The sequence below is a fragment of the Ambystoma mexicanum genome, chromosome 12 (genome assembly GCF_040938575.1).
Source record: "Ambystoma mexicanum isolate Mex_15411 chromosome 12, UKY_AmexF1_1, whole genome shotgun sequence".
Taxonomy (NCBI): domain Eukaryota; kingdom Metazoa; phylum Chordata; class Amphibia; order Caudata; family Ambystomatidae; genus Ambystoma; species Ambystoma mexicanum.
This window is the reverse complement of record NC_090936.1, coordinates 1160032597-1160055605: the sequence shown is the minus strand read 5'-3', so window position 1 is coordinate 1160055605 and position 23009 is coordinate 1160032597. Positions and strand designations below refer to the sequence as shown.

Below are 23009 nucleotides of genomic sequence, written 5' to 3'. Positions count from 1 at the left end.
AGGATAAGGCGGTGAGCGCACCTAAGGTGGTGAAGGCCTTAATCCATCCGGCCAAGCCCTCTATCGATACTGTCGCGGCGACCCTGGCTCAGCCTGTGGAGGCTACACCAGTGGTGGCGACCTCGGGGCTCAGATTCTCCCTGCCACCTTGGAGGGAGTCCTCTTTTGTGCCCATCGATAGGACCCCCGTGAAATCCCCGGCGGGGAAGAAAAAGGGGGGGCAGGGCGTCGTCGTAGATTCGGCTTCAACCTCGGAGGAAGAGCTGATCGAGGTCTTAAGCCACGGCCTTGGCGTGGAAGAAGACCGGCCCGTCGGGGCCCCTGATCGCCCGTCGGATTCCCCTCTGCCAGCGCCGCAAGACAACTCGGTGGCCATTTTGTTGGCTATACAGCCCTTATGCTCAGAGATAAGGACGAGACTACCGTTGCCGACGGAGGAACCTCTCCCATCGGGGGATCCTGAACCGGGACCTTCTGGCGTTCCCCCGCCCAAGAAAAGAAGGATTCACCCTCCACCTCCTTTTCAGCCGTCGCGCACCGTCCAGCCCTCCTCCCCGTCCACCCGAGGGGATGATACGGGGACTGACACGGCAGCGACGGGTACGGACGACGAGGTTTACGACGTCGTCACCTCCCACCAGGGCTTCTCCGCCCGACGAGATTGGTTCGTTCCACTCCATGATCGCCAGGGCATCCGAGCTTTTCCAACTCTGCCCTGAGGAGAAGAAAAAGGAAGGATTCCTTTATCAACGTCGCGAGGCCAAGAGGAAGACGGTCCTCGCGGTGCCTCTACTGGACGACATTTGGGATGAGGGCCTCGCCCTCCTCAAGAACCCTTCCACTACGCCAGCTAGAAGAGACCGGTACGAGAAGAAGTACCGGGTCCCGGACGCGCCCCCCCTGTGCCTCTGGGCGCAGCCTACCCCGGACTCCGTCATCTCCGCGGCGGCCAGGAAGAAAGCGGGGGGGGGGTGCGGCCTCCGGACGGCGAGGGAAAGAAATTGGACACTATGGGACGCAGGGTCATCTCGTCTGCAGCGACGACGATTAAAGCGGCCAACGCCTTGGCTATCGTGGCCCGCTACGACAGGGAGCTATGGTACAAACTGGCTCCCCTGCTGGACTTCCTACCGGACAACAAGAGGGCGGTTGCCCTGGAGATCCTACAGGAAGGTGAGGTGGCGTCGGACCACGCCATCACTATTGCGACGGACATCGCCGACACTTGGTTTCGCCAGTTGGGCAACGGCGTGTGCCTTAGGTGGCGTGGATGGCTCAAGGCTACGGACTTCCGTCAAGACGTACAGACCAGAGTCCTGGACATGCCGTTCGATGGGAACAACCTTTTTGGGAAAACAGTGGACGATTTCCTTCAGGCCATTAAAGCGGACACTGAGACGGCCCGGGCCCTTGGGGTTCTGCAGCAACGACGGACGCCCTTTCGGAGCAGCGGAGGCAAGGGCGCCTCTAAAGGTTCCGGCGGCGGTTTCTCCACCTACCGTCAAGCGGCCCGCTCGTCGTCTCAGGAGGCCTACAGAGGGTGAGGCAAGTCTGGCGGACCCCGCCGTCGTCGCCAAGGAGGTCAAGGCGGCAAAGCCTCGTCGAAACAGGATTGAACCGACCGTGGGGTCGGGCCCCCACCGATGCACCCCGGTGGGAGGCCGGCTGGCGAGCTTCGTCAGCGTGTGGGAGTCCATCTCCACCGACCGTTGGGTGCTGGACGCCTTAGCCCGGGGCCACGCGCTCGAGTTTCAAAGAAGGTGCCCGCGCGTCCCCCCCGTGGCCAGGAAAGAGCTTCACGTCCCTCCGCTTCTCCTGGAGGTAAGGGCGATGCTCAGGAAGGGTGCCATCGAACTCGTCCCAAAGAGGCTTCGGGGCTCCGGAGTTTACTCGAGATACTTCCTCGTGAAGAAGAAGACGGGAGGATGGCGCCCCATCCTAGACCTGCGACGTCTGAACAAATTCATCAAGGCGCAGAAGTTCCGGATGGTCACCCTCCAGCACGTCCTGGGTCAGCTGGAGGAAGGAGACTTCCTGTCGTCGTTGGATTTGGAGGATGCCTACTTCCATATTCCCATCCTAAAGGGGCACCGAAAATTCCTCAGGTTTGTGGTCCAAGGGCGTCACTACCAGTTCAAAGCCCTCCCCTTCGGACTACGGTCGGCACCCAGGGTATTCACCAAGTGCCTTGCACCGGTGGCGGCGCAGCTGCGCCGCGAGGGGATCCACGTCTACCCCTACCTGGACGACTGGCTCATCCGAGCCAAGACGAGGGAGCTCGCCGTGGAGCACACGGCAAGGACCGTCCAACTTCTCACGGACCTGGGATTCTCCGTGAACCACGCCAAGTCCCACCTGGTACCCGCGCAAAACGCAGTGTTTCTGGGAGCGAAGCTCGACACAGTGTCCCTTCTGGCCTCCCCGTCGGAGGAAAGGACCAGGTCCATCCTGGGCAAGGTACAGCGGATGTTGGCTTCCGACGCGGCCAAGGTGAGGTCCATCAAGTCCCTCCTCGGAATGATGTCTTCTTGCATCTACCTCATTCCCATGTGCAGGCTCCGGATGCGCCCGTTGCAGGAGTTCCTGGACGCGCGCTGGATCCAAACGACGGGCGGCTTCGAGGAGAGGATCACACTAGATGAGAGTTTCCGCCGCGCGGTCCGGTGGTGGGGTACCCGCGCGCATCTGACGGCGGGCATGGACTTCCAGACCCCAGACCACCAGGAGACAGTGACCACGGATGCCTCCCTGGAAGGGTGGGGAGCGCACACCGAAAATCTGCACGCGAGAGGCCTTTGGCTCCCGACGGAGAAGTCCCTCCATATCAATGTCCTGGAGCTCCGTGCAGTGTTCTGGGCCCTCAGGTCCTTCCTTCCGTCCCTCAAGGGCAAGGTGGTGAGGATCTTCACCGACAACACCACCACCATGTTTTACATCAGGAAACAGGGCGGAACCAGGTCCCCAGCACTGTCCAAGGAGGCGCAGGACCTGTGGCATTGGGCCGTCGCCCAAAGGATGTTTCTGGTGCCGTTTCATCTGACAGGGATAAAAAACACCATCGCCGACTCACTCAGCAGGGAGCTGCGCTCGTGCCACGAGTGGGAACTACGACAGGATCTAGTGGATCGCCTCTTCCGACGGTGGGGCACACCCCAGATCGACCTGTTCGCGACGGCGACGAACTCCAAGTGCCGGAGGTTCGCCAGCAGGTTTCCCCAGGCGAGGAGCATGGGCAATGCTTTCTCGTTCCCCTGGGAGGGCCTGTTCCTCTACGCGTTCCCTTCTTTGCCACTGCTAATCCGGCTCGTCAACCAGCTCAAGAGGTCACGGTGCAGGATGATCCTCGTCGCACCTGCGTGGCCGAGGCAGATATGGTTCCCGGACCTTCTGGACTTGTCAACGTCCCCGCCAATCAAGCTGCCGGTGGACGCGGATCTACTCTCCAGGGAAGGAGGCGCCATCCTCCACCACGACCCGAAATCGCTGAACTTGCAGGCCTGGCTCCTGCAGTGCTAGAGTTTGGAGGATACGACATACCGGCCGACTGCAGAGAGGTTCTTGCAAAGGCCAGGGCGTCCTCGACTCTTGAATGCTACGGACACAAATGGAAGAGGTTCTCTGTCTGGTGCCACGCACAGAAGATTAACCCTCTACGGATTACGGCTCCCCAGGTACTGCCGTACCTGCTGACGCTGGCCAAAGCTGGACTGGCACACGCGTCCATCAAGATTCATCTTGCTGCGATCTCCCGATACACCAGAACCACGGGGCGGACGTCCTTGTGGTCTCATCGTCTGGTGAAAGAGTTCATGAAGGGACTGTTCAGATCATTCCCGCCGGTGAAGGCTCCGGCCCCGGCGTGGGAGCTCAACGTGGTGCTGACGAAGCTCATGGGACCTCCGTTCGAGCCTCTGCACTCGGCCCCGTTGAAGTTTCTGTCGTGGAAAACAGCGTTTCTTGTGGCCATCACCTCCGCACGACGGGTGGGAGAGATCCAGGCCCTTTCCTGCAAGGCCCCGTACTTGACTTTTCACGACACGAGGGTAGTGCTCAGGACGCACCCCTCCTTCATGCCCAAGGTACCGTCGGACTTCCATCTCAACTAACCCTTGGTGTTGCCTGTGTTCTTCCCGTCGCCTTCGTCGCCGGCTGAGAGGACTTTGCACTCGCTGGATGTGGCTAGAGCGCTGAAGTTCTACGTGGACCGCACAAAGTGTTTTCGGAAGACGTCACAACTCTTTGTGAACTTTGGACCTGTCAATCAGGTGAAGGCTATCTCGAAGGCTTCCATTTCCAGATGGCTCTCCGGCTGTATCATGTACTGTCATCGGTTGGCAAACCGACCGCTGCCTGGCCGTCCGAGAGCCCATTCCACCAGAGCGATCGCAGCTACCACGGCGTTCCTTTCTGGTGTGCCCCTGCTGGGACATATGTAGGGCTGCTACGTGGAGGTCGATGCACACCTTCACGAAATTCTACTGCGTCGATCGGGATTCCAGGGAAGAGTCCAGGGTCGGCCAAGCAGTGCTGCGCAACCTGTTCGCCTGAGGTGAGCCTGGTGAGGAGGTAAGATGCTTAATGTTGAGTTTGATGTAATGCTTAATGTTGAGCCTTTGACACCTCCCGTGGTTGTGCATGTGTGTACTGCTATGTATTCTTTATTCATGAGCATGTGAATCCATGCCAGACCCCATGCTGGAGAAGGAACAAGTTACTTACCTGTAACTGTTGTTCTCCAGCATGGGTCTGGCATGGATTCACAGGCGAACCCTCCCGCCTACCCCTCTGTGGCTCTTCACTTGGTCATACTGCCACTTCACGTGCTTCCAAATCTGAAGATGGCTGCCAGAGGCGGTGCTTAGGTAGAGGGCAGTCATTGGCTGTGGTCAGTATGACGCAGAGACCAGTGATTGGTTACTACTACGAAAGACAGATCAGAAACGAAACTGATACTGGTTTTTTCTTTACCGAGGATTCCCAGCCTGACGACGGGGAATATTCATGAGCATGTGAATCCATGCCAGACCCATGCTGGAGAACAACAGTTACAGGTAAGTAACTTGTTCCTTTTTTTCATTGTATTCTGTCTGAATGCAATGCGTCACAAAAGGCTAGGTCTTATTTCCAAAAGTTTTAATTCGCCAGTAAATGTTGGCTTTATAGACAAACTACTGAGGTATAAAATTACTAAAATGGTGCAAACTGTTCAAGGAACACTGCCAAAAAAGTAGCGTGGCATGGCATAGTTGGTGTCTCACCTTGCCTTGTGCTAAATTGGCCTGTAATTGTGTTACATTCATTTTATTGACAAGTTAGTTTGCTAGCAATCTGAAAACGTATTAGAAAACCCAGTGTTTTTCATATTTCTGACTTTTATGTTATGTGGGTTACAAAAATAGTAAAAAATAGATTCTTGTTTCAGGAAAGGTTTCATGTAGTTTGTTGCATGGTTATGTCCTATCTTTTGTGTGTAGGTGTGGTAGCAATCCTGACCACAGTCCTCGTAAATTAAATTCTGAAGAGACATGCCATAGTCCCAGATATGCCACTGCTTCATCTGAACAGAAAAAATGACATCTGAAAAATGGAGAACACAGCACTTTTAAAAATGGATAGGAATAATTAATTGCTTATTAAAATTTCTTTTAGGTATGGCTGACCTTAGCGGATCAGTACCTGCATAGCATTTCAATTGATTGGGATAAAACTATGCGGTTTACTTTTAACGACCGAAGCAACCCAGATGATGACTCCATGGGGATTCAGATTGTGAAAGTGAGTACCAGTACTTGCCCACCTCTGTTTGGTGTATAAAACTGCCATTCGCCTCGTGTTTTCCTTATCCTCTCGTTTCTCTGTTACTGATACTCTTGCCTCTCACTCCCGTCTCTCGTTTGGTCATCATATTCTTCATCATTTTGTATTCCTCTTTAAAACGTATCCATGGTCTTGGTCCACCATATCGTTCTTCCCTCAGCAGTTATTCTTTTGCTCTTGTTCTCTTCTATCGCTGTCACTACCTCTACTCTCTGTTCCTAAGCCACCCTGTGCTTCATATCTTTTTACTTTATTCTCTTTACTTGCTCCTAAACTCTTGAAGCTTTTTCCCCACCAGTCTGGTCCTCCACATCTCTTTCGTACTTGTTTAAAGACTAACTTGTTGTCACACAACTGCTAATTACCTTTTTTCCCCATTTACGGCAGATTTAATTTTACTATTCTTTTTTAAATTAATTGTACTGTTTATTGCTTTAATTGTACAGCACTTTGGTGAAAGTGCTATATAAACTTTAATAGATGCAAGTTTGGGGGCGTGGCTTGGCAGCCATGGAATAGGTTGCTCTTCCTGAGAGCTCCTGCTAATCCGAGAACGATCTTGGCACCCACGGAATGCCTCAATTAACATAATAAACGTACCCGCGGTTGTTGGAAGGTGAGGGGCTCACAGAGCGTGATATTTGCAGCAGATTGACCGAGCTGGGCAGAAGTTGTGAAGATAAGTTCGATGATACACCCGGCCCGCAGATTTGCTGGCAAGATGGCGGATGGCGGATGGCGCCGCCGAACAAAGGGCAATGCAGAGACGCAACGTGGGACTCAGTCCATACTGAAACGAATAATGTGCTTGTTCTGGAAAAGAGAGCCCGATGTGTCTGCACGGCAGGTCCCTCAGTTATTGAACGCTACACACAAGGCACACAGGATGGTGCTACATTGTGACACTGTGTGCAGGCGATAAAGAATGCTCCGCTGGACAGGCGTATGGTGGTGATACACTGGGACATCATAGAAACGGAGCACCGGCGGCACGCCACACTACCACAAGAGAATGTAGCTGAAGCACAGCACGCCCGAAGCAGGGACATTTCGTTTTTTCCCAGAGGCACATCCTGGGAGGGGATGGGGGAGTGGACGGAGGCGGCGGCCCTGAGACGCACAGAGGGGGACCGAGACGGGGCATTTGCATATCCAGTCACGCGTGGACTGGCGCAGCTCCCTGTACAGTGCATCGAGTGAGGGTTGCTGCAGCAGATGAACCCCATCGAGGATTAGGAGGAACGCCCGCTTTGTGGCTGATGCAGAGGCAGACACACATGGATGTGCGGCGGGGACATCACCGGAGGCTACCGTAAGCGGAGAGCGTGACCGCTGTGGCCAATGGAGTTGGCGGGTGCGGCCTGGTGCTGGTGTCGCCCAGATGACAACCCCCCCCTGGGGAGGACCGGAGTGAGCGCCGGTGGCGGTGGGACAGCGCCACAACTGCTGCCCTGAGCCGGCTGGTGTGCGGTCGGGTGACGGCCAACTGCAGACGGAGGGCCCATAAAAGTACAGCGGAGCAAGGAGCGGGCATAACCTTAGCTCAAGACCAGGACCCGGGTAATTCACATTAAGTGGATCGCGGCCTGCCAGAACGGGTCATAATAAATCAGAGACGTAATTGCATGTCCATGGAGGCATAGCGCTGATAACTGCCGGCCCAGGGGGATGGCACATGAACAGCAGTTAAGGAGCCCATACTGCCACAGCAGGTACAGACCATGCTGAATATTGCAAACACCTGAACATTGAAGCAAGCACCGAAAGAAGCCTGATCCCTGAGGTAAAAACATAACCAGGGAATAGCACCTCTCCCTGGCCATCACATGAGGCGCACGCAGTAAGTGGGTGAGAAAGCACACTGCACCCCGAAGGCCAGCACTGAAGAAGGCGGAGGTCACAGACCAACACACGGCCACTGGCACAGAGCCAGGACGCTGCCCACCACAGAGTGGTACCACAGGGCAAGCCAGGCAGTGCATAAGACCAAGCCGAGTGCACCACAACCATCATAGCTGAAATGGCATCTAAACTTACCGAAACAAAAGGGAAGCAACCCACCATGGACAAATTTGCCAGGTCATCCCAATCAACGGAGGGCACCAGCAACAAAGGGAGGAGCCCACAGACGGATACCGGACCGACGAGAAGTGAACGGCAGATCCTTGAGGCAATTGCAGACTTAAAGGTCACTTGGGAAACTAAACTGGAAGCAGCTATGGCAAATCTCAAGACCTCACTTGAATTCAAGATATATGCTGTACAAGTAGACGTTCACCTATTGCGACAAGACGTCAAAGCGATAGCCGAACGCACAAGTGTGTTAGAAAAAGAAGTCAACTCAAATACCACCACCTGCAACCCGAATGCCTCAGAGATTCACATATTGCGCCAACAAGTAACTTAGAAAGCAGAGCCGAGGAAGCCGAAGGCCTGGCCCCCCGAAGGAACAATGTACGCTTCGTAGGACTCTCGGAAGGCGAGGAAGGCCCAAACCCCACAGACTATATAGAAACCATGTTGCTGCAAGAGATCGAGGGAGGGGCACTCTCCCAAGGATTCGCGGTGGAGAGAGCCACCGCGCACTGTCAAGAAGACCCACCCCGGGCGCACTGCCGAGGCCAACCATCGCCAAAATACTGAATTACCGGGACAGGGAAAAAATCCTGGAGTATTTTCGCAGAGGAGGCATTATAAGGAGAGCATCTGCGGCAATAACAGCATACCCGGACTACACGTTGCAGGTACAAAGACACAGACTCAACTTTGGAGCAGTTAAAAGGAGGATGCGGGAGGCAGGCCTCAGATACATGTGAACTGGCTGGACGCACAGAACGCTCCGGAAGATGTGGAGGAGCAACGCAAGAGCAGAGACGAGAAGTGGAGTGAATAAGCGGCCCGAACATTGTGGTGCTGTATACATAACGACAATGGGACTTGAATATAGTTTTGCATAGATTTGGGAGAAGTTTGGATGTATACGTGGTGGGCAGAAAATATTGAAGCTATATGCAGGAAGCACGGATGACCCACCTTATACCCCATTAGATAGAGTAGTTGGGTTGCCAGTAGTGTGGCAACCTCCTGCTGGATTCCTAGCACCGACATACAAGGTAGGACCGGATGCGGGTAGGCCTGAGATCCAGGGATGGAGCTGGGCTACAGTTGGGGATTGGGAGGGACGTGGGAGGGGGGGAGAGTTGGGGGGGGGTTTGCAGTGTATAGGATTATAGTTGTAGGGGTAGTTGGTAGGGAACGAGCTTGCACCCATGGGCTCCGGCGCATGATTCACTCCAAGTATAACTGGAGGAACGGACGAGAAGGGAGGGAGGAGAGACAGGATTTGGACAACGATGGGAGACCTTAGAATAATAACATGGATTGTCAGAGGTCTCAATAGCCACCTGAAGAGAAACAAGGTAATGATGTACCTGAAAAGGCAAAAGGTGGACATAGCCCTATTGCAGAAAACCCACCTCACCAAAGAAAAGCAAGAGGTGGTAAAGAGAAAGTGGAGAGGGCTCACTGTGGGAGCAGCATACTCCGCATACGCCAGAGGAGTAATCATTTGGGTGGCGCCACATGTGCCTTTCCAGATGCTATAGGCTACTGTGGAGCCGGATGGGAGGATGGTAGCGATTTGGGAACTGCTAGAAAATAGTGAATTGTGCATCATAAACGCATACGCTCCTAGCCAGGATACCCCGGCCTACTTTAAGACCCTATATAATAAGATCAGCCCCCACATGGGAGGAGGGGGCTTTAATATGGAGGGGGCTTTAATTGTACGCTGAACCCCAAAATGGATAGCTCAGACACAAAACTAGATAAACCCACCCCAGCAGCGAAAACACTACAAGCCCTGTTGGGTGACTTCGGGCTGGAAGACATATGGAGGCAGCAACACCTGAAGGATAGGCAATATTCACACTACGCCGCCCCACACAACCTGTACACGAGGCTGGATTACATGTTTGCCGCCCCGGAACTGGTGGGGGAAATAATGACCTCAGAATACAAGGCGAGTATATTATCGGATCATTTCCCCCCCCCCCCCCCCCGGCTCTGACGTGGCGACATCAACACCCCAGGGCCAGAATCCCAACATGGAGGCTTAGAGCTGAGGCACTGAAGGACAACCCCTTCCAGGAGGATCGAAGGGAGGAAATAATTGGGTATTTTGAAAACAATATGGGGAGTGTGGAGACGGAGAGTACCCTGTGGGAGGCCTTTAAGGTGGTGGTGTGGGGAGTGGCCATATCCAAATCCAAAGGGGTCCAAGGGGGGATAGTGCGAGAGCTGCAGGAAATGGAAAAGAGACTAGAAACATTTATGGAAAAAGGGGGCACCTCACAGGAGGACGCCGAACGGGTAAGCCAGTTACAACAGGCATGCGCTGGGCTCTGGGAGAAATTTTGCAATCTAAACTATTAAAAATACATTGAAAGACAACACGCGGGGGAGACAAACCAGGGAGGCTGCTCGGTTGGCTATATAAGAACGAAACACCAAAGGCAGCGATTAGAGAGAGAGAGACCCGAGAAACGCTAGAAGATATTGGACTCCCCCAAGTGTGTGAGGAAGAGAGGGAGAATCTGGACGCCCCGACCACAATAGAGGAATTGGAAGCAGTAGTATCACAACTGGCCACTTGCAAAGCCCTGGGGGCAGACAGGCTTCTCAGTGAATTTTATAAAACATACAGACAAGAAGTGCTCTCCCCCACTATTAGCAATGCTGAACGATGCCTTCGATAAAGGGAAATTGCCGGAATCTCTGAGGGAAGCAGTAATCATACCACTCCTCAAGCTCGACAAGCCAAGCACAGACTGCGGCTCGTATAGATCACTGTCCATGCTAAACCAGGACAGTAAAATTCGGTGCTGGCGAATAGACTTAAGAGGGAATAAATAAACGTATACACCCTGATCAAACCGGGTATGTCCCAGGCAGAAGCATATTTGATAACCACAGGAGGCTCCACCACATCATAGAACAGGTAGAGGGAGGCCCAAGCGAAATAGCAGTAGTTTCACTAGACGCAGTGAAAGCCTTTGATTCTGTAAGGTGTCCCTGGATGATGGCGGCTCTGAAAGAATACGGGATGGGTACCTGCGCTGGGTGAAAATGGTGTATAGCGCCCCGACGGCCAGGGTCAAGACAGGAATGATTATATCGGACAAATGGCAGCTCAGTAGAGGCACGAGACAGGGCTGCCCATGGTCCCCGATGTTGTACATCCTCGCCTTGGATCCACTAGTGATCTGCCAGAGACAGCAATATGAGGAAATAGGGGTCTACACCAAAGGGGGGGACTGCATTTGATACCTTTGTACGCGGATGATATGTTACTATACCTGCGATACCCAGAGGAAAATTTGCAATATATCTTGGAAGTGATAGAGCGCTACGCGACTCTCTCGGGCATAGCGGTGTACCCCAAAAAATCATGCATGTTCCCCCTGGGTAGGTACAGAGGGGTTCCGCGGGAGAATCTACCAGTCCTGCAGATAGCCTGGCAGACCAGAACATTTAGATACCTTGGGATTAACATATACCACACAATTGAGGACGAATATGAATATAACACGGAAAGAGCAGTGAAAGGCTTAAGAACAGCATGAAGTTTTGGGCTAAGCTCCCCCTAGCCATGGTGGGGAGAGCGGCCCTACTAAAGATGGTGGTCATACCCAGGCTACTACATTTTTTTGCGGTTCTTTGCTAAACTCCAGAGTTTATGTAGAGGCTTCTTGTGGCACAACTCCAGGAACAGGGTGGCTCTATGGAAACTTCAAAACACGTATGACAGAGGCGGTATGAACCTGCCGAACTTCGAAATGCTACAATTCGTTACCAGGTGGCTGTCGGATGAGGAAACAGCAGAATCCCTTTTTATTTATTTATTTTGGATTTGTAAAGCGCACTGCAGCCCTTAGGCATTGAGGCGCTATAAGGTAACTTAATGATATGATATGGCATTTATAACGCGCCTATACACAAGTGTTTCAAGGTGCGACGAGGCAAGGGGGGGGGGACAAGGGAGGACAGACAATGATCCTACTAGGCCAGGTGTCATTCAGATCGCGCAAGTGCATGGGAAGGGGTGAAAAGAAAAGTACACGGGGGAAAGGGAGCGGGGAAAGTGCAGTACATGGGAAAGTGGAATAAATAAGAAAAAAAAAAGACAAATAAACAGCCAGTTAGTGGCAAGTGCAAGGAAGTGCAGCCATAAGTGCTGGTAGGGGGACTGAAGGGATACAGAAAAACAGTCCCCCAAGTGCAGGGGTTGCCAGGGAGGCAGTGCAATTTCAGTCAGGAATTCAGCAAGGGAGGGGAGGAGAGAAAGCAGAAGCAAAGAGGAAGGTTTTGAGGTGTTTCCGGAACCGGAGATGGTTCTCCTCAAGTTTCAGGGAGGCAGGAAGGCTGTTCCAGAGAGAGGCCCCTGCCGAAGTGATCTGCCACCAACTCGTTGCTTGGAGAAGCGACTGACCCTGAGGGAGTTGGAGGCAGATGAGCGAATAGCTCGAAGGAAGATATTTAGGAAGAGAGAGTTGAAGGTATTGCGACCCCAGAAGGCCTTGTGTACAATGCAGAGGGTTTTTAACTTAATCCTCGCAGCCACTGGGAGCCAGTGCAGATATTTCAGTCCTGGAGAGATAGGATCCCTGGGCTTGAGGCCAAGGACAAGTCTCGCAGTCCTGTTCTGGATAAGTTGCAGAGGGCGGAGAGTGGAGGCAGGAAGATTTAGATAGAGGCTGTTACAGTAGTCCAGCTTAGAGAGGACCAGGGCTATGGAGACCGTGAGCCTCTGGGGGAAGGACAGGAAAGAAAGAATACCTCTAAGGAGGTGCAGCTGGTAGTGTGACTTCTTAGAGACATCGGAGATGTGAGGGAAGAAAGAGCGTGCAGAGTCGAAGATGACCCCGAGGTTTTTAGCCTTGCAGGTTGGAGTGGGAGGAGGGCCAAGAGAGGCCGGCCAGAGAGCTGCAGGGAAGGAGGGAGTGGGTGTGCCGATGAGTAGAATCTCAGTCTTACTGACATTAAGGCAGAGGTCGTTGGCGGCACACCAATCCTGGATGGCAGACAATCAGAGATGAGGGAAGGAGAGGAGGAGGAGGAGGAGGAGGCTGTGGGTAGCCTGAAAATGAGCTGGGTATCATCCGCATAGCACTGAATGTTGGTACAGAGAGCGGCGATGCGGTGGGCAAGGAGTGCCAGGTATTGGTTGAACAGCCAGGGAGAGAGGTTAGATCCCTGGGGGACACCACAGGTAGAGAAAAAGATGTCGGAGAGGAAGGACCCAAGTTGGACCTGGGAGGGTCGGTCGGATAGGAAAGAAGTCAGTCACGGTTATCACGGAGACTGTTGTGCAGGATGGCATGGTTGACAGTGTCAAAGGCAGAAGAGAGATCAAGCAAGATAAGAACGCAAGGGGTGTTAGTCGAGGTTGGTGAGCAGGTCTTCACAGATGTTCAGGAGAGCAGTTTCCGTGCTTCTGGCAGCTCTGAAGCCAGACTGATGGTCATGAAGACAACCAACAGATTCAGTGTGGAGATTGAGCTGGGAGATGGCCAGTTTCTCCAGGAGCTTGCCCAGGAAGGGAGTGATGGAGATTGGGCGATAGTTAGCCGGGCAGGAGGGGTCGGCTGAGGGTTTCTTAAGAAGAGGGTGCATAAGGGAGTGCTTCAGGGGGGGAAGGGAAGACTCCAGTGGCGAAGGAGTGATTGCAGAAGTCAGCCAGGGCAGGAGCAAGGGAGTCGCTGTTATCCTTGATAGTTTTGGAGGAACAGGGGTGAATCTGTTTCGACGAGACTTTCATAGATCAGACTTGTCTATAGAAACCTCATCTGGAGAGAAAAGGGGACAGGCAGAGAAGGAGGGAGGAGGGGTGGCTGCAGAAGGGCCAGAGGAAGAGCAGGGAATAGCGGGAGGGGGATGAGAGGAGGAGAGTGAGGACAGGATGTCCTGAGTTTTTTAAATGAAGTGAGAGTTCAGTGCCCTGCAGAGGGCCTGGCAAGGGACAGGAGAGGTAGAGACTGCGGCAGGATTGGCCAGTTCCTTGCAGACTTTAAAGAGTTCAGCCGAGTTGTTAGATGCCGCAGAGACGCTGGCTTGGATATGAGCTCTCTTCTTGGTGAGGACGGAGAGCCGGTATTGCCTTTGCAGCAGGCAGCAGGCCAGTTTGTCAGAGGATGAACTTGAAGCACGCCATTTCCTCTAGGCAATCCTACACTTGCGTTTTAGGGTGACAAGGACTGAGTCATAGTAGGAGTTACACTTGGCTTTTGGCTTCAGGCGGAATCTCATGACAGGGGCAAGGATATCCAGAGTATCGGATATAGAAGAGTGGAGCGTGGAGAGGGCAGTGTCAGGGTGAGAGACAGCCAGGGGGGGATGAGTGGGTGAGAAGGTGGCGGTGAAAGCCTCAACTGACACACGCTTCATGGGTCGGGTGATTGAGAAGGTGGGTGGCAGAGACGGAGGTGGCTTAACCTGCGTGGTAGGGAGGGTGAGGTGGAAGGATAGGAGAAAGTGGTCACTCAAGGAGAGAGGAGTAAAGAGAGGGACAGAGAGGGGAAGGTCTGAAGAGATCAGAACATCGAGTGTGCCCTGCAGAATGAGTCGGGTCAGAGGGGAGAATGGTGAGTGAGAGAGAGTCGCACAGGTCGCGAAAGAGTACAGAGGGGGGACAGGAGGCATCCATGTGGTTGTTGAAGTCTCCAAGAAGGAGGAGTTGAGTGGTTGAGGCCAGGAGTGAGGAGGAGAGGTCCGCCCACTCAGAGAGGAAGGGAGAAACCTGACCAGGTGGCCGATAGATAGTAGCCACAGTAAAGGAATGGCTAGGCGAGAGAGAGAGCCTGCAGACGAGGCATTCAAAAGAGGAGTAGGCCTGCATAGGAATGACAGAGGCAGGAATCCACTCAGGGAAGATAAGGGCTATGCCCCCACCAGAGCGGTTGGGCCTGGGCGTGGAGAGGATCTTGTAGCCTTCAGGTAGGAGTGTGTCAAGACTGGTGACAGAGCTGGCTGTAAACCATGTCTCAGTGAGACCGAGGAATAGAGATAACATACAAAAGCTTAAAGGAAAGTCCATTGATGAGATCATAGTTGGGCTAAGGAGGAAGTTACACGCAGGTAACTCATACGATGTGGGATGGGATTTTAGACAAACAGTCTAGTTTTTATGGCTTTGCGGACGGCTACATGTGAGTCAATGGCCCTGATGTGGGCTGGGAGAGTGTTCCAGTAGGTCGCGGCCATGGTTGGGAAACTCGACCCTCTGTCACACACTCTGCGTGTGAGGCACAGTAACCCGGTTAACGTAGGCCGTCCTCGACGGTCTAGATGCAGTCTGTTTGGTGATCCTTTGTGCAAGGTACAAGGGTGTCTGGCCGTGAAGGCATTTGTCTGTGAGGGCAAGTGTTTTAAAGACAATTCTTTCAGTGTACCTGTCTTCTGATTGCAGAGATGTGATCCCTCCGTGGGAGGCCTGTAGCGGCACTAAGGGCATTGTTCTGAGCAATCTGCTGTTGTTTCGCCAGGTTCTTTTGTGAGGTCCCAACAAAGAGGGCATTGCAATAGTCCAATCTGGACCCATTGATGGCCCTAGCTATGGTAATGCAGTTATGTTGGGAAAGAAATGGCGTAACTGCATTGATCAGCTTAGAGTGGTATGCTGCCGAGGATGCGACAGCATTGACCTGCCTATCCATAGTAAGGTTAGGTTCAAGATACCCACCCAGCGTTTTGATTACTTGTGACACTGTGATGGAAATGTTGTCGATGGTGAATGAGCAGTACTCATTGTTGAGTTTACCCAGTGTGGAAGGGGATCCAACCAACAGAAGTTCTGTTTTATCGCTGTTTAGGCATAGCCAGTTTTCCGCCATCCAGGAATAGATGCAGCTGAGGGTGTTCAAATCAGTTAGGTAGTCGCCCGTGAATGGGATGAGCACCTGTGTCATCTGCATAATTGGTATATGAGATGCCCAGAGCGTCCAGTATGCTGAACAGGGTTCTAGTGGTCTAGGGACCCTTATTTCCTAAAAGAACTAATATGGCTACCCAAACTAGAGGTGCAGGAGCAATCGAGACTGCTGGAAGTGGGGTGGAAGACGTGTCAAAAAATGTGCCGAGCCATAGGAAACCCGACCCCATGCTCCCCGCAGGCACCACTAGTGGCGCTGTGCGGGGTGGAAGAGCAACTAAGAAAAGGGATCCGTAAACACTGGCAGCCTGTGGGCATGGCGACCCTGGGTGACCTATGGAACCAAGGGTGGGCGCTGGAATTCCAAACTTTAGTGGAAGACATGGGGATACACACGGGGCAATGCATTACATATACCAGGATAATTAGACGGGTGAAAGAAACGTGGTCTGAAAGGGCACTAGCAGAAGAACCGGATACCGTCATAGAAACTATGCATGACATTTCGGAGGGCGGGCATGAAACATCCCGGATCTACGAATGTCCAGAGTGGGTAGGGAGCTGGTTCAATTGAGACAGAAATGGGAGGAGGAGGCGGGAGAACCTATGCAAGATGGACAGTGGGAAAGAGCTCAAAGATACCATAAAAAGGTGTCCAGGAACCCAAGGCTACAGCCGATCCAGCTATGTCACCCATAGGGCGTACATGACCCCCCCCCCCCCCGAAAGATCTCCAGGTTTGGAAGTGCAGAAGTACAAAAATGCCGTAAGTGCGGGGAGGTAGATGCCGGGATGATCCATATGTTCGGGGCGTGCCCGGAGGTGGGAACATTTTGGGATGAAATCAAGATACGGCTATCTGAAAAGGGGTTTAACCTGGACATGGAATCAGTATGGGCCTGCTTGTTGGGAGGATTCACTAGACCACGCAACCTGAAACACGTATGTAAACTTAAGGACCTGGCTCCCATCCTGGCCAAAAGGAGAATAGCTATGAGCTGGAAAGCAGCCGGCAGACCTAGATTAGAGGTATGGTGGAATGACCTTTTGAAATGGGCAGATGCTGAGACAGTGGTATGGTATGAGGCGGCCACCAGGGGGGAGTACGAGGAAGTGGGACCTCTGATAGCATGGAGACAAATGGTTGCCAAATTGTCAGGAACCTCCCAGGCAAACTCCAGTGGAGGGGACACGCCCAAGAGCAGTGAAGGGGAATAACCCCAAAAGAAGGGAAGCTCGAGTTAAAAAGGGTGAGGGGGGAAGACATTGATAAAGAACATGCAGTTGTAAGCTGAAAATCTTGTATTGAAAAATGTCGGGTGTGATGGTTATGTTTTGGTTTGTTGAAATTAATAAAAAATAGTTTTTTTTAAAAAATCCTTAATAGATGCAATAAATGCAAATACAAATTTTATAATTTAAGTTGTGTCTTCCCAGTTTGTCGTCTTAGTCTGTGTTTGTGCATTTTAAATTAAAGAAACTGAAAAACAAATGACAGTAATAAATATCTTGATCCTTAATGTAATTCTAGATCAAGATAAGGAGAAGTTTAAAACTATTTAATAGGTTAAAACACCTGTTGTGTTGGGAAGTATGAAGGTCAAAATAACCTGTCAACACCTTACTTCTATATGGTAGTTTTAGTGAAAGGTGGCGTAGATGAATGCAAAGGTATCAGCCAGTGACACTGTACACATTTACTTTTTACTATGGGATCAATCCTATTTGTGATTATTTAACGCTCTGTAATGTTAGACAATATTGCTCACAAAAAATCTAGTGTAAAAACTCACCTAGTCAATTTTGATATTGCGGCAATGATAAAGCATTGTGTTGTCCAGTGTTCTCTGTGTCTTTGACCCCTCCCCCCATACACAAGCAGAGGCAAGAGGTTCTCTGAGAAGTTTTTGTATTTCGACTGTCCATACAAATCCAGAAGGGTGTGCTGTCGGTGGATGCAAACATTTGGTAGAATCCCCTTTGATGTCAAGTCACAAATAACATTGAAGCCAGATATGTGCAACTGCCCTCTGATTCGCCACAACATTCACAGCCACTATCTTCTGTGGTAGCGGCAGCATCCTTGTAGGTTAAACCTTCCTCATTTACTGCCTCTTGTACCTCATAATGGTTACTGTTCCAGGACGAAGATGTTTTTAGAGGTCTATGACTTAAGCAAATTCTGCATTACAATTAAGACCAGTAAATATCAATGACTTGGCCATTGTCAGTCTATGGCACGAAAATGCTGTTATTTATTCTTTTGCCAGATCTTCCTCAAACTCAGGAAGCACAACAAATTGTTCCTGGTAGAGGCCAAACAAGCTGCTCAGGATCTTCTGGCATCCACGGTACACAATATTAGCAAAGCCAGAAGTGGCATGTGCATATGACGTGACATGAAGGGATTTGTCTGGATGCACTCCACCTGCTTCCTCCAGGATGTGCAAAATCACATCTTAAATCTTCTATTGAAAGCCAAAGATATTTTGCATTTATCCACAAACTGAGATATGAACAAAAAAAACACTTCCTTGTTGGCAACATGTTTAGCAGTTCCCACTAAAACAACCTCAAAGCCCTATCCTCCGGGACGCTCTAAACAGCATCAAAGGACATGATCATTTGCTGGCTCCTGAGGCTATGAAGGCCGGGTTTTCAACCTGATAATCTCTGAACACTCATTGGCATGAGCAACACCAGCAAGCGAATAAAGTCTTTCATTAACCCCCTCCTCAGTTACCTTAAGCTAAAAAAAAAAAAGAATGAAATAAGCGTCAAGGTCCCTCAACCGTCAGTTGGTGGCAGGCCAACCAGTCATATCTGCGCTTGGTGTCACCATTTTGCAGATTCTTGGATTCTGTCCTTTGTGTCTAAGGGTTTTCATCTCCCTATTCCCTCTGCTTTCCCTGCATCTCTACCTTTCATTCAGAGCAAGAGATGCACCAATGCAGCATATTGCAAAGCTCATACAAATTAAAGCGGTGGAGAAATTATTGGTCCTCCAAAGTGGGCCTGGTCTTATACCCTCCCTATACCCAAGAAAAAACAGGCAGGCCTAAGGGTATTTTTCTTTGATCTGTTCCTTGTGGTAGAGCAATTCAAGATAGTGATGCCAGCACAAATTGCACAATCCCTTCGTGCGGTGGATTTTTTAAAAATGTTTATTACTGTAGACCTAAAGTTTCAATGCTTTCATGTTCAGATATGAAAACCACACCACACATTTCTGGCAATCATGAACCAGCATTTTTAGTACATGGTCCTACGCTTTGGGCTCAACTCGGCACCCCAGGTTTTCACCAAGATCATGAACGCAGTGGCAGGGGACCTGAGGTCGAAAGATATGCATGGTGTAGCCTTATCTGGACTGGCTTCTAAGGAGATTCTCTAGAAGTAGCTTTCAGATCTTTTCATGTGCTACTCAACCTGTAAGTACAATTGGTTTCATCATAGATCTTCCAAAGTCAGAGCTTACTCTGTCACAGAGCCTGACCTTTGTTTCAGGACACAGTGGTGTATAAGGTTTTGCTTGTGCAGGAGAAGAAACAGGACAAGGATGCAGGACCTTCAAGCAGCAGTCTCTAATTTCATCTGCCGACAAACCTCTGCTTGGTGGTACCAGAGACGCTGCTTGGCGGCTATCTTGATGCATTCCATTAATACAATTTTCCAGTCTCTGGATGAGAAAAAATCAAATACTCCTGGAACCAAATTGGTCTCAAGAGACCAGTGGACTGAAAGTAGTTTTCAGCCCTCTGTTTCTGGAAAAGAATCTCATTTGGTGGCAGCAACAGAAACATCTGTCAGGAGTGCCCTAAATAAATGCATCTCACTCTATGGTGATTACCACTGATTCGTTGCTCGAGGGCTGAAGTGCCACTCTAGAGGAGAACTCCATTCACGGCTGTGGTCGATGGAGGGTCTTTACCTACATATAAATGCCTTGGGGATCATGGCCATAGTCAAAGCGGTCAGTGTGTTCTTCCATTAATTCGGGACAGGGTGGTGCTGGTCTGGAAAGGACAGCACAATCTGCACATTTTATGTCAACAAACAGGGGGCATCAGCTCCCTAGATCTTTGGAACTTGGCAATTCTGCTATGGAAGTGGGCAATATAGCGCAACATCTAACTGATAGCCACATACCTCCGACGAGATCAAAACTCTGAAGCAGACGGACTGAGCAGACGCAATGTGGAGATCCACGAGTGGGAACCTCATTCAGCCAGACTTCAGGAAGTATTTGCTCTCTGGGGATTTCCCCAGGTGGATGCGTTTGCCACAGAGAGAAACTCAAGATTTCCCCTGTTCGCGTCTTTCTTGGATATGTCTGAGTTTAGGGGGTCTGGTTGATGTGTTCCAGATGGACTGGTGCAAAGGGACATTTGGTATGTCTCCCCCTAAGCCCCCTCCCTCCAGTACTGCAGAGGGTGATGGGCAAGTAAGAAATTCACTAGTGCCCCATGATTCTCGTTGTCCCTTACTGGCCATTGAGAGTTTGGGCCTCTGATCTCCAACTTACCAAGGAGGGGAAATTCTTCTATAATCCTCATTAGAACCTCTAGTTTTGGCAGGAGGGGAGGGATTCCACACCCTTGCCTTGCTAGCATTGGCAGCAGGGCTTCTTAAGAGCCAACTATGGGTCATCTAAGGTTATCTCGAGGAGCACGTAAATATCATACAGCCAACTAGGAAATCTTCCACTCAGTCACAAATAAAAGGACACAGTTCTTCCATTGGGCTGTAGAAAGAAATGTGGATCTGTTCACTTGACAGCTTGATGATGTATTGTCATTCTCTGCTCATTTATCGCAAAACGGATTGCAAGTTGACAAATACCAAAACTGCTTGACAGCAATTGGGGCCATAGAAATTCTGATGAGGTGATTTTATCAACAAATCCAATGGTGAGAAGGTATCTGGAGGGTTTCTCATTGGTTAAGAACTCATCCAATCTGGAAATTATGTGGTTCTTAGTGCATTGGCTAACAAACCATTTGAGCCCATGGCTTCGGTAGACATGAAGTTAGTGACATGAAAAACAGTGCTGCTGTTGGCTCCAACCTGGGCCAGAAGGTTGAGTGAGATTCAAGCCTTTTCATCATTTGAACCATTTACAGTGTTCTTTAAAGAGGAGGTGCTGTTGCACATGCACCCCTCATTTCATCTGAAGATTGTTACATCTTTTCTCTCCCTATTCTCCTTCCATCTCACCCATCCAGCTCACAGGAGACTGCTCATTATTTGGATGTTAGAAGAGCTTTTAATTGACTACGACCGAGGAGTTTTGCGAATCCGCAGCTCTGTCACGTTTGGTGGTTCTTCTCTAGGCCTACAGACCTCCAGATCATCCATTCCTAGGTGATTCTTGAATCGTATAAATCGCAATGCCAAGAGGGCAAATGCCACAGCAGTCTCTTTTCAGTGACCGGCCCAATGCAGTCTACGCCCTCTGCTTTTTGCAAGCAATCCTGCATGGGTGCTAGCTCTCGATCTAATGCAGCATTCAGTCAGGTGGTTTTGTGAAATATTTTCTTTTAGATCAGTTAGGATTCCTCCTCCTGTAATGTTTTGTGCTGTGAAATTGTAGTACGAATATTACCTACTGTAGTGACTACTCTAGTCCTTATCCATAGTCCCGGAAATCTGCCAGTCCAGAAACAACGGTGGTGGCGGATTTACCGCCACCGTTGTTTCCAGACCGGCTGACTTGTAATGATGCCCAACATCTCAAAAGTAGGCCTTAACAAGTGATGCTAATAGAAACCTTACCACGCCCCTTCCCCCAAGCAGAAAATAAAATAAAAGTTGTTGCCACACTTTACCTGAGGGTGGGGGGCTCATAAAGGAACATCTCATGTTCTTGCTTCTGACACAGAATGTTAATATAGCCAGGCCCTAAAAGGGGGGTTGGGGAGTATCTGTTTTCATGGTAGGCATTTCGAAAAAATTGCAGCCCCTCCCCCCACCAGAAGAAAACACAGACCAGCTCACCCTCTCAGCCTTAAGATCCAAGCCCTTTGTACACATTTCAGTACTTTGTTCCTGGATCATCAGTTGTCTTGCATTCCTGTGTTTCAGCCACTGAGCTTGTCTCAATAGGTATTTATGTCAAGGAGTTCCTCCCCCCTTCTCACCTGAATCCGTTCTTTTCCGGTGTCCTTGGATGCTGCCTTCTTTCGGATGGATCGGGTTTTGAAGAAGGCGGCCCGTGTCTCTGCCGAATCCAGAATGCGTTCAGTTTTCCAGGAGGCCGAATCCAGGAATCCAGGAATCCAGGAGGCAAGGTAAGTTCGCTAGAACTAGAATCCAGGAGGAAGAAGAAAGGGGGGGTGGTTCGAAGAAGGGAAAGCAGAGTGGAAAGGAGAAGAACCGCGAGCTACCGAGCACACGTCTGGTCGCTACTTCGCAATAGCATTGAGACGCGCGGAGCCACGGAAGGCGTGGTCTAGAAATAGAGAAAGGTTACGTCCAACGCATGGAGCGAGAAGGGAATGCGTTGGATGGCCATATTGGAGGTATTAATGTGTTCAAGTCCGTTGTGACAGGGACCATGAGGCCCAAAAGGGGCGCACCCTGCGATTCATGACAGCATGCCTCCTCCGAAGACCCTTCCCTCCTGGTTTGCCCGGGTGGATGAGGTGGAACCTTCTGAGCAGCCGTGGGGCCTTGATGTTTGAGAGAGGTTCCCAAGTTCTTTTGCTAGGAGGATATTCTTTCCATTCAACCAGGTATTGAAGCTGGCCCCTCCTATACCTGGAATCACAAATCAGAGATACCTCATATTCCAATTGGTCATCGACCAGTATAGGAGGAGGTCTGGAGGGTTTTTGGGAGGATGGATAGTAGGGTTTCAATAAAGATGTGTGAAAGACTGGGTGTATCTTCTTCCAGGATTCAGGCAACTTGATCCGATAAGAAACAGGATTTATAATTTCTTTAATGGAAAAGGGACCATAGTACCGAGGGGCCAGTTTACTAGGCTGTAGATGTCTGGGTAGTAATTTTGAGGACAACCAGATCTGATCACCGACTGCATAAGAAGGGCCAGGTCTTCTTCTGGAATCTGCATTTTTCTTGGTCTGTTTCCTGGCCTTCTCAAAAAATTCCTTGGCTTCTTTATGTATGTTGACAAGGGTTTCGATCCAGGAGTCAACTGTAGGTACTGGTGTAGATTGGGGAAGAACAGAAGGTAGGACCGACGGATGAAATCCTTGACTGCAATAAAAGGGGCTGATCTTAAGTGCCGAATGGTCAGAAT

At 50.8% G+C, this 23009-nt stretch overlaps 1 protein-coding gene across 5 annotated transcripts in view; it reads left to right on the top strand.

The window, feature by feature from the left end:
* Window positions 1–23009, top strand: part of TBC1D30 (TBC1 domain family member 30) — a 956754-nt gene that overhangs the window by 554604 nt on the left and 379141 nt on the right. For all 5 annotated transcript variants that reach the window (XM_069629763.1, XM_069629762.1, XM_069629764.1 and 2 more), the window contains one exon: window positions 5650–5775. In XM_069629763.1, the coding sequence (XP_069485864.1) occupies window positions 5650–5775 (126 nt within the window). The remainder of the gene's footprint in view (window positions 1–5649; window positions 5776–23009) is intronic.